The sequence below is a fragment of the Lithobates pipiens genome, unplaced genomic scaffold, assembly GCF_037356315.1.
Source record: "Lithobates pipiens isolate NorthernLeopardFrog02 unplaced genomic scaffold, aLitPip1_a1.2 Scaffold_30, whole genome shotgun sequence".
Lineage (NCBI taxonomy): Eukaryota > Metazoa > Chordata > Amphibia > Anura > Ranidae > Lithobates > Lithobates pipiens.
This window is the reverse complement of record NW_027507791.1, coordinates 50,434,700-50,446,911: the sequence shown is the minus strand read 5'-3', so window position 1 is coordinate 50,446,911 and position 12,212 is coordinate 50,434,700. Positions and strand designations below refer to the sequence as shown.

The following is a 12,212-nucleotide window of genomic DNA, read 5'->3' as shown; positions in this document are numbered from 1 at the left end:
AGCGAGCCATTCAACCAAGTCTGGTGCGTCCTTTAAAGTAATTGAACGCACCTTCTGCAACTTGCTCCTGCCCTACCCCTACCACCCCTGCGGAAGGGCCTGCCTCTTCCTCTGCCTGTCATTTTTTATATGACCCTGTGACAAAACTCTCAGTCCCTATACCAATGAAGGACTGCTGCAGTAGTGCACCTCAGCGGTCAGCAGTAGTGCACCTCAACCCTATGTATTGTGGACCTATACCAGTCCTTATAGAGTAGCAGACTGTACCTCACTCAACCCTATGTACTATAGCACCCTACACCAGGTTACCAGTCCTTATAAGGACCTTTGTGGAACAAGTAGGTTGTGTGTGACTGATTAGCAGACTGTACGTCAGTCCCTATACTGATGCAGGACTGCTGCAGTATAGGGCAGCGGTCAGCAGTAGTGCACCTCAACCCTATGTATTGTGGACCGATACCAGTCCTTATAGAATGGCAGACTGTACCTCACTCAACCCTATGTACTGTAGTACCCTATACCTTACCAGTCCTTATAAGGACCTTTGTGGACCAAGTAGGTTGTGTGTGACTGATTAGCAGACTGTACGTCAGTCCCTATACCGATGAAGGACTGCTGCAGTATAGGGCTGACTGATTAGCAGACTGCAGCAGAAGGGCAGCAGTCAAGTATAATATTCTTTCTATATTTGGAAGAAAGAATATTATACGTGTACAAGCCTATTACCATACCACTGATACCAGTCCTGAAAAGAACCTTTGTGGACCTAATATAGTAACAGCTACTGATTAAACTGACCCTCACTGCCTCACACACAGCTTCCTGCCTGTCCCTATATAAACTGACAAAACAGACGCTACTGGAACAATAACTGGAATAGCACTTTTGTGGACCTGAAAGTAACAGCTAATGACTAAACTGACTGTCTCTGCAGCACACACCGTCCTGTCCCTTTCTCTAAACTGACAAAAGACACTCAGGCTGCTGCAACAATCACTAGCACAGCAAACCTATATCCTGAACTACACCTAACACCTATACCAGTCCTGAAAATAACTTTTGTGTACCAAGTAGCTAGCGATTTGGGTCACTGCAATCTCTCCCTGCTCCACACAGCAACCTCTCCCTATAGTGACAGAAGAAAGAATGTAAAATGGCCACCGGATCGGGTGTATTTATAAGTTAGGGGGAATGTCCAAGTGTCCATGTGCTGTTACGTCTCAATTGGCTGTCCTGTACCCCATGATGGATGTGTCATCATAGGTCAAAGTTCTTTTACACAGTAAACACGGAAGTCCGCCGGGCGAACGGCGCCAATAGTCCGCCGATCGGGCGAACCGCGAACAGCCGAAATTCAGCGCGAAACGACCGCCGGGCGAACCGTTTGGCCATCCCTATTTAGGATGAATTAGAGCGGAGACTGCAAGCCAGGCCTTCTCATCCGATATCAGTGCCTGACCTCACAAATGTGCTTCGGGAAGAATGGTCAAATATCCCCATAGACACACTCCTAAACCTTGTGGATGGCCTTCCCAGAAGAGTTGAACCTTATATAGCTGCAAAGGGTGGGCCAACTCAATATTAAACCCTACGGACTAAGACTAGGATTGCCATTCAAGTTCATGTGTGTATTAGGCTACATTCACATTGCTGGAGTGCGAATTTAGCTCAATTTTGACCTGATCGCGTTGCGAATTTGCATTGCAAATTCTATATGCACTCTTGCGATTCTACTGCAAATTTTGCAGTCTATGGAGCTGAATTTGCATCGCAGGTTATATTCACAACGCATTGATGTGAACGGCACTAATGTTATTCTATGTAATTCAAATGACTTGCAAATTTAAGAAATCGCAATGGCTCAGATTCACAATAAAATTCGCAGCAGTGTGAACCTAGCCTAAAGGCAGGCGTCTCAATACTTTTGGTATTATAGTGTAACAGTCCAGGATTGGATATTTAGACTCCATGCACACTGGCTTAACCGCTTGGTGACCAGCCGCCGTCATTTTTCTGTGGCAGGTCAGCACAATCCCGTGAACCATCGTAGCTATACATCGGCTACCGGAATCGGGATAGCAGGTGCGCGCACGTGCCCATTGCACTGTAGGATGCCAATGCCCGTGGCCGACATTCACGATGACCGCCAGCCAAGAGCGATCATGGGCACGAGGCAGAACTGGGATGTGTGTGTGGAAACACACAAATCCCTGTTCTGTTCTGTGAAGAGTGACAGATCGTGTGTTCCTAATAGCTAAGAACCGCAATCCATCACTTCCTCTGGGTCAGCCCCTCTCCCTACAGTTAGAAACACACTTAGGGAACACAGTTAACCCCTTGATCGCCCCCTAGTGTCAACCCCTTCCCTGCAGTGACATTTTTACAGTAATCAGTGCATTTTTATAGCACTGATCGCTGTATAAATGCCAATGGTCCCAAAAAGTGTCCTATGTGTCCACCATAATGTCGCAGTCCCAATAAAAATCGCCGTCATTACTAGTAAAAATAATAATAAATATATCTCCTATTTTGCAGACACTATAATTTTTGCGTAAACCAATCAATATATGCTTATTGCGATTTTTTTTACCAAAAATATGTAGAAGAATACATATCAGCCTAAACTGAGAAAAAAATTAGCTTTTTTTAAAAAAGAGGATATTTATTATAGCAAAAATACAAGATATTGTGTTTTTTTCAAAATTGACACTTTTTTTGTTTATGGAGCAAAAAATAAAAAGCGCAGAGGCAATCAAATACCACCAAAAGAAAGCTCTACTTGTGGGAAAAAAAACACACACATTTTGTTTGGGTGCAGCTCCGCACAACCTCACAATTGTCAGTGGCGCAGTGCTGAATCGTAAAAAATGGCCTGGTCATTCAGCAGCCAAATCTTCCGGGGGCTGAAGTGGTCAAAAAATTGCTGCTACGAGTTTTGTGTTCTGCCTGTAGAAGCAGCTCCATGTTCTCCTATGTCTCCATACACATTGGGGCAATTACAGACATATTTTGAGATCAATATTTTGGGGCAGGTAAAAGCAAAACTCGTCTGGTTCAGGTTTCTGATTGGAGCTTTCTGGCAGAAAAAATGCAAAACTCTCCTAAACTCATCAAGATTTTGTACAATAAACTCTCTATATGAACATCTTTTCTGTCAAGGGAACAGACATTTATTTAAGCCCAGTGTGCATGGAGCCTTATGGAGCCTAAAGTTGGATTTTGATGACTTTCTTATATTTCTATATTATTTATGTGGTTTATATATAAAATTGTCCCGGAATATTATTGTCTCAGTCAGTCCTGTTATACTCACTGTAATTCCTCTATCCGGCTTGTTGTCAGAGCTTCCATCAGATCCCTGAAATGAGGACCCTCCAGATTGTTCCCAGTCAGGATCAGTGTCCTCAGTGTCTGGTTATTTCTTATTCCAGATGCCAGGTGGGGGCAGGAACTGTCTGTCAGGTGATTATAGGACAATCTGTAGAAGAAGAGAAGAATGTTACCAGAAGAAAATGAATTTCTCCCCCAGGAATGAATGTAACTATTCTCAACATGAACGGAACTCATTTCTCTTTATTGGAATCATTAATATGAGATCACTTTATAAAACACGATCGATCATCTACACTATTGGAGGATTTCTCTTTTTGTGGACCCCAATTACTAAATGTGACATGAAAAGTGGATGAGGTGGTGTGATCACTTCATTATTCCTGTATGGGGACTGGACCATACACACTCACACTGACCTCTAGGCTTTCACCTCCAACCTTCTGTTAAGTCTTGGATTCAATTGTAGGGGATTCACTTTGATGGCCACAGAAGTCTCACTCATGTTGTGGAAACTTCATTGACTAAAAGTGACACCATTGTACTTTGGGATTTCCTTTCAACATTATGGTGGAGGATTTGATCTTATGGTGTGGAGAAGATTTTATTATTACCGTTCTTTATTTGGACTTTTTTTTGAAAATTTGTACTAATATTACTGAACTAATTTTATATATGCTGATTATAAATTCTCTTCATTAGTTATCAGTGAAATAGTCTCCATACCATTGTTATATATACACTTATAGGGAGTTTTGTGTTGAGGAGTCTAACTTTTATTGTTATATTTTCACATTTATATTGTGTGAATGTTATATACTAGTGCTGCAGTATTCTATAATATATTAGATGTGATAATTCCACCAATAGGGATCAGATATAACAATTACATTCACCACAAAAATACACTTTCATAAATGTAAACGAAGGCAGATCTCCTGCAACCTATTCACAGCTACTTCAATCTATATAACATATAATGTACAAAAATAAATAAACATAAAGAGCAACAAAGTTATCTTAAAAAAATGCAAACATCAAGAGAAAGTTCATAAATGTGAAAAAGTGGATTTTCTACAACCCATTCACCACTAGGGATGGCCGAACAGTTCGCCCGGCGGTCGTTTCGCGGCGAATTTCGGCTGTTCGCGGTCCGCCATTTCGGCAGAATATTGGCGCTGTTCGCCCGGCGAACTTCCGTGTTTTTACTGTGTAAAGGAACTTTGACCTGATGACACATCCATCATGGGGTACAGGACAGCCAATTGAGACATGACAGCACATGGACACTTGGACATTCCCCCTAACTTATAAATACACCCGATCCGGCGGCCATTTTACATTCTTTCTTCTGTCACTATAGGGAAAGGTTGCTGTTTGGAGCAGGGAGAGATAAAACGCTAGCTATTTGGTACACAAAAGTTCCTTTCAGGACTGGTATAGGTGTTAGGTGTATATAGGTTTGCTGTGCTACTGATTGTTGCAGCAGCCTGAGTGTCTTTTGTCAGTTTAGATAAAGGGACAGAGCGCTGTGTGCTGCTATTTTAGGGACAGCCAGATTAGTCATCATCATCATTAGCTGTTACTATCAGGTCCACAAAAGTGCTATTCGAGTAACCAGTTATTGTTCCAGTCTCCTCTGTTTTGCCAGTTTGTATAGGGACAGGAAGGAAGCAGTGTGTCAGGCAGTGAGGGTCAGTTTAAACAGTAGCTGTTACTATTAGTTCCACAAAGGTTCTTTTCAGGACTGGTATCAGTGGTATGGTAATAGGCTTGTACACGTATAATATTCTTTCTTCCAAATATAGAAAGAATATTATACTTGACTGCTGCCCTTTTGCTGCAGTCTGCTAATCATTCACAACTCACTTGTTCCACAAAGCTCTTTATCAGGACTGGTAACTTGGTCTGTGTAGGGTGCTACAGTACATAGGGTTGAGTGAGGTACAGTCTGCCGTTCTGTAAGGACTGGTATCGGTCCACAATACATAGGGTTGAGGTGCACTACTGCTGACCGCTGCCCTATACTGCAGCAGTCCTTCAGCAGTATAGGGACTGATGTACAGTCTGCTAATCAGTCACACACAACCTACTTGGTCCACAAAGGTCCTTATAAGGACTGGTAAGGTCCAGGGTGCTACAGTACATAGGGTTGAGTGAGGTACAGTCTGCTGTTCTGTAAGGACCGGTATCAGTCCACAATAGATAGGGTTGAGGTGCACCACTGCTGACCGCTGCCCTATACTGCAGCAGTCCTTCAGCAGTATAGGGACTGACGTGCAGTCTGCTAATCAGTCACACACAACCTACTTGGTCCACAAAGGTCCTTATAAGGACTGGTAAGGTCCAGGGTGCTACAGTACATAGGGTTGAGTGAGGTACAGTCTGCTGTTCTGTAAGGACCGGTATTGGTCCACAATAGATAGGGTTGAGGTGCACCACTGCTGACCGCTGCCCTATACTGCAGCAGTCCTTCAGCAGTATAGGGACTGACGTACAGTCTGCTAATCAGTTACACACAACCTACTTGGTCCACAAAGGTCCTTATAAGGACTGGTAACTTGGTGTAGGGTGCTACAGTACATAGGGTTGAGTGAGGTACAGTCTGCTGTTCTGTAAGCATATGATAAAAAAAACAACACAAGATACTAGCGCTTTAAAAGATACTGGTGTGTCCTTTTCAGTTCAGTCTGTATTGTTCATTAAAATAAATTCAAAACAGTTTTTATCAAAGAAAGATGTTCTTTAAAAAATTTATCTGAGAAAACAGTACTTGGAATTTTTATTTTTATTTTGTATTTTTTATTTTTCATTTTCATTGTTTTTTTCATTTCTGTTCATTTTCCACAACTCTTTTATACATACATTCTTTGTTCCCTATATATATAACTCTTCTCTAAAACGTTTCACCTTTTTCAAGTTCACCTTTGTTACCATATATTTTACTCACTTGCCATTGTATTATCATTAGTATAACCCTCTCAACCAGCTTGCATCGATTATAGGGTTAATTGCTATCTTGTCTGTCATTATCTATTCACTCTCCTATTTAAGAGCAGTCCACTGCAGCATTGCCTATACCTGCACTTGAGAAAGGAGCGCGCATGCCCGAACGAGGCTTGCGCAAGCTCAGAAACGCGTTGTGCTTTTGGGTACCTCCCCGGCTGATGTCACACGCTGCCTACGAGCCAGTCTGAGTCTCTGTGCATCACAGAACACAGCAGAGCTTCCCCTAGATCACTGTGGAGGAGGATTCATCCAGTAACAGCACCAGCGAAAGGGAACAGTGATTTGACTATCAAACGGAGGACAATAATAATTATGGATGTAAGTGAGACTTTTATTAATTATATAAAATAAATGCACTTTTTACTGATTTGGTGCTCTTCTATATATTCCTTTGCTGTTCTGTAAGGACTGGTATCGGTCCACAATACATAGGGTTGAGGTGCACTACTGTTGACCGCTGCCCTATACTGCAGCAGTCCTTCATCGGTATAGGGACTAAGAGTTTTGTCACAGGGTCGTTTAAAAAATGACAGGCAGAGGAAGAGGCAGGCCCTTCCGCAGGGGTGGTAGGGGTAGGGCAGGAGCAACAGCCTTGAGCTAAAGTGGGAAGTTGCAGAAGGTGCGTTCAATTACTTTAAAGGACGCACCAGACTTGGTTGAGTGGCTCACTCAGCCTTACTCTTCTGCACCCTCCTCATCCTCTCGATCTGCACCCTCTTCTTCACTCTCTGCTATGTGCACCCCCAAAGACACTACCACCAACAACACCACCACCACCACCACCACATACCTTCCGCTTGAGTCACAGGAATTATTTTCCGATCCATATCAAGAGGACATTTCTGATGCGCAGCCACTCTTGGTATTGGATCAGGAAGAGGAGGTAGCAACAACCGCTACTCAGCAGTCTGACGACAGTACCCAGATCAGCCCAAGGAGGAGGTTGGTCCCCGGTGTTGCTGCCTACTCCGAGATCTCTACTTATAGCGGTGGGGAAGGTGACGTTGATGATGACGTGTCTAGTGATGTCACGTGGGTGCCCACAAGAGAGGAAGAGGAGGGGAGTTCAGAGGGAGATATGGACCAGCAGATAGGGAGGAGAAGCAGGAATAACTTATATTGCACAGGAGGGACAAAGCAGACTGAAAATGTATCAGGAGCGAGTCATCGACCATGTACCGTCACATCTGGCGCTCCCAGGACACCGGCAGATGGCTCCGCAGTGTGGGCTTTTTTAACGTGTCTGCTGCTGACAATAGCGTTGCCATCTGCAATCTTTGCAGTCAACGCATTAGTTGCGGTAAGCCCAACACTCACCTAGGGACGACCGCCTTAAGAAGGCACATGGGCAGCCATCACCGAGCTGAGTGGGAGCAACGGAACACACAAAGCCACACTGCAGGCTCTCACCGTCCAGCCTCGTCTTCTACTTCTCCTTCTCCTCTCTCCTCACAATTGTCCTCCACTCCACCCTCCATCACGCCAAGCTCACATTTTTCTGCAAAAAGGCAGGCTTCCGTGGGCCTAATGTTCGAGCGTAAAAAAATGATGACGCCGGATAACCCTCTTGCCCAACGATTGACGGCTGGCTTGTCAGAACTCATAGCCCGCCAACTACTGCCATATAAACTGGTGGACTTGGAGGCCTTTCGCAAATTTGTGGCCATTGGAACACCACAATGGAAGGTCCCAGGAAGGAAGTATTTCTCAGAGAAGGGCATCCCAGAGCTATATGGCCATGTTCAGCGGCAAGTGAATGTATCTCTGGCACACAGTGTCGGTGCCAAGATGCATCTGACCACAGACACGTGGTCTAGCAAACACGGGCAGGGAAGGTATATCACTTTTACTGCCCACTGGGTGAACCTTCTGACGGCCGTCAAGCATGTAACCCGTGGCACCCGTGTAGATTTGGTTTTACTGCCACGGATTGCATGCAGGCCTGACTCTTCTTCTCCTCCTCCTCCTACTCCATCCTCCTCCCTCTCCTCCTCAGCTGCCTCCTCCTTTTCCGCTGCTAGCGTCTCTTCCGCTGCACCGCCCAAGCTCCCCAGAACCTATTCCACATGCCAGGTGAGACGTTGCCATGCCGTGCTGCGTCTGTTGTGCCTGGAAGCCAAGAGCCACACTGGCCCAGCACTCCTTTCAGCTTTGCGTTCACAGGCAGATCAGTGGCTAACACCGCTCAATTTGACAGTTGGTAAAGTGGTGTGTGACAACGGTGCCAATCTGCTTAGCGCATTGAAACAGGGCAAAATCACGCACGTGCCATGCATGACACACGTCTTAAACTTGGTTGTGCAGCGATTCGTTGTCAAATACCCTGGGGTCCAGGACATCTTGCGGCAGGCAAGGAAAATCTCGGCCCATTTCAGAAGATCTTACACGGCCATGGCTCGCCTTGCTGACATTCAGCGGCAACACAATCTGCCGGTCAGGCGTCTTATTTGCGGTTGCCCAACGCGATGGAACTCAACCTTCTATATGCTTGATAGGCTGCTCCAGCAGAAACGTGCAGTTAATGTCTACCTGTATGAACTCTGCGGCAGAAACGGTTCTGGGGAGCTGGGTTTTTTTTCACCGCGCCAGTGGCTGCTCATGCGCGACGCATGCAGACTTCTGCGGCCATTTGAGGAGATCACCAAACTGGTCAGTCGCAGCCATGGCGCCATCAGTAAAATGGTACCTTATGCCTTCTTTATGGAGCGTGCATTGTGTCGTGTCATTGATCAAGCTGTGGAGGAGCAGGAGCGGGAAGATGAGGAAGTCGCAATGCTGGATGAACTCCCAGGGGGGGCTACTCTATCTGAGACAAGTCAACAACAGGAGTCTGAAGAGGAGTCAGAGGAGGATGGTGCCGGGGCGGATGAGGAGGAGCAAGAAGAGTATGCTTTAAACCTTTCTGGGATCCCTGTTGTGCATGGATGGGGAGAGGAGAATGAAGAGGACGACTATATCCTGGATGATGAGCAGGAGCCAGGCCACCACACCGCTTCCACTTTAGTGCAAATGGGGGCCTTCGTGCTCCAGTGTTTTAAGAGGGACCCCCGTATAAAAAGCATAAGGGTCAAGGACCAGTACTGGGTGGCAACGTACTTAGACCCCCGGTACAAACACAAAATGGCGGAAATGTTACCGCCGTCGCAGAGCCAGTGGGTGGTCCCCACGAACAGCCAGCCCGCCGTCATCATGGTAACCCAAGCGGCGTCACATATCCAGTGATGGGCAGCATCCCATGATCAGAAGCAGGAAGCAGTGGGTGGTCCCTCAGGGCGGCGGTGTGAGAACGGGCCGCCCTCCGTCATCACGATGAGCGGCATCAACAAGCCAGACGTTACAGGGACGCAGAGCCACCACCACAACTGGCTGAAGTGAAGCGGATAAGGTGTCCCGTGCAGCCACCCCTCGGCGCACATACCCTAGCCACGTGACCAGGAAATGCAGGTCACATGACCAGATGTAAACAGAGGCCGCCGAATTGTGCATAAATATGCCACAATGGCGTTCTTCTGTGGGCCGAGTGGAGAAACTGTTAAGAGCGGCGCGAGCGCGGATGACCCCACCGGGGCATGAAACATCAATCAGCCAGAGAGAGGGAGGAACAAAAAAAAGGGGGGGTGTTGTGATATGGGAAAAAGGACCAGGCAATGCAACAAAAGATGTAGCATAGAACAGATGCAGTTGTAATGGAAACCCACAAAGAAGGGCCACAAAAACAAACAAAAACAGAAACAAAAACCAAAAAGACGGGCTCTAATAATTGGAAGGCTCCCATTCACAACCCCCAGATGAAAAACCCTCCAGAAATGGCCTAAATGATATAGTGCCATTAAGGGCAGGAGGGGAGGTAGCATTTACCCTAAAAATCCAGCACTGTTCACACTGGAGTAAAGTTCGATTGTGATCACCCCCCATGCTCCAAAGTGGACACGATCAAGGATGAAAAAGGAGAATTTGAGGCATACTCCAGCGTGAATAGTGGTGGCATGCCTACCCAGAGGGAGTGTGGGGGTACAGGATTGTAAGGATATCAGATGTCGGTATGCTCTCTTCCAGAACTCTTGAATTGTTTTCCCCACATAGAAGCAATTGCAACTGCACAGGAGAAGATATACTACACCTGGCGTTTTGCAGTTTGCATAGTGTCGGGGTCTGTATTGCTCACCATTGGGGAGCACCAAATTGGTGGTGGTGTTCATAAAGCGGCAGTAGCCACATCCACCACATGTGAAGGTCCTGAAGTGTTTACATGGGTCCCTTTGATTACCCTTCTTGAATTCACTGGATACTAGTTGGTCCCGTAGGGACCTGGCCTTCCTAAAAGTAAATGATGGAGTGTTGGAAATAAATGGGCCAATAGTAGGGTCCATAGTTAAGACATGCCAGAACTGACGTACAATAGTTTGAACTTTGTTAGACTGATTAGAATAACTTGTAATGATAGAGATCGGATTCACCTTCCTGTTTTTAGAGGAGGGGTTATAGAGTATATAATTTCTAGCTCTGCCACATGCCCTTTTGAAAGCATTTTTGAGACATGTTTTGGAGTATCCGCGATTGAGGAGTCTCACTCTGAGGAGATCTGCCTCCTTTTTGAAGACAAGATCATCATCGAACAATTCCTTCTTGTTCTAAGATATTGGCCATATGGGATAGAGTTGATAAGTGTTCAGGGGCGAAAACTGGTTGCGTGTAAAATGGAGTTACCCGCTGTGGGTTTCCTGTAGAAGCTAGTACTCAGGTACCCTCTTTCGTCCTTGTGGATGGTCACATCCAGGAAAGTAATGTTTGACTTGTCGTGAGCCATCGTAAAATTAAGGTTGAACTTGTTGTGATTGAGCCCAATCAGAAATTATTGCAACAGTTCAACAGGGCCATTCCAAACCAACAGTATATCATCAATATAACGTGCCCACATGGATACATTTCCCATAAGTGAACTGAAGTTTTTATCATTATTAATGGCTTGTTCCCACTCCCCCAGGTACAGATTGGCGTACGACGGGGCACATGAAGTCCCCATAGCCACGCCCTCTACCTGGAGGAAGTGGGAACCATTAAAGACAAAGTGATTATGATGGAGAATGAAATCAAGGGCATCCAAAATGAAGTTCTTAATAGATGGATCCAGCCCCACATCTCTAGATAGAATATTTCTAATACAGGCCATCCCTTTCTCATGAGGAATAGAACTATACAAAGCTTCCATATCCACTGCCACGAGCGTGGCAGTGGGTGGAATACAAATACCATCAATGCTTTGTAGAAGTTTCATAGTATCTTGGATGTACCTGGGTAACTCTGCTACATACCGGCGGAGATGTTCATCGACCCATTCGCTTAGTTTGGCTGTGATCAAACCATTTCCTGAGATTATCGGGCGGCCAGAAGGGTTATGTATACTCTTATGTAATTTTGGTAAACAGTAAAAAGTTGGAATGTGGGGGTTTTTGGTTCTCATAAATTCCCACTAATTTTTGTTAATTATATTGGTGGACCTTGCATGGTCCACAAGGCTATAAAACTCCTGATAGAATCTTGCAACGAGCTCCCCTTAGATCTTTTTGTACCAGTCCTTATTCAAAATCTTATTGCACATTTCAACATAAAAAGTATTATCCATGACTACTATATTGCCACCTTTGTCAGATGGCTTGATAGTAATGGATGTATTGTTTGCTAAGGATTTCAAAGCTTGTCTCTCAGGCTTGGATAAATTATCACCATCCACATTTGTAATGTTAATCTGACAGATTTCCTTACACGTGAGTTTGACAAATGCCAAAACATTAGTGTTTGTGATTAAAGACGAAAAATGGTCGGATTTCTTTTTCAGTGCAGTTTGGGGAACTGATGGTAAATCTGACTGGTCG

At 45.2% G+C, this 12,212-nt stretch overlaps 1 protein-coding gene across 7 annotated transcripts in view; it reads right to left on the bottom strand.

The window, feature by feature from the left end:
- LOC143942800 (NACHT, LRR and PYD domains-containing protein 3-like) overlaps nt 1–12,212 on the bottom strand; it is a 415,453-nt gene that overhangs the window by 87,226 nt on the left and 316,015 nt on the right. For 6 of the 7 annotated variants that reach the window (XM_077464200.1, XM_077464197.1, XM_077464199.1 and 3 more), the window contains exon 9: nt 3,314–3,478. The exons of the other annotated variant lie outside the window; for it this stretch is intronic. In XM_077464200.1, the coding sequence (XP_077320326.1) occupies nt 3,314–3,478 (165 nt within the window). The remainder of the gene's footprint in view (nt 1–3,313; nt 3,479–12,212) is intronic. 7 annotated transcript variants of the gene reach the window in all.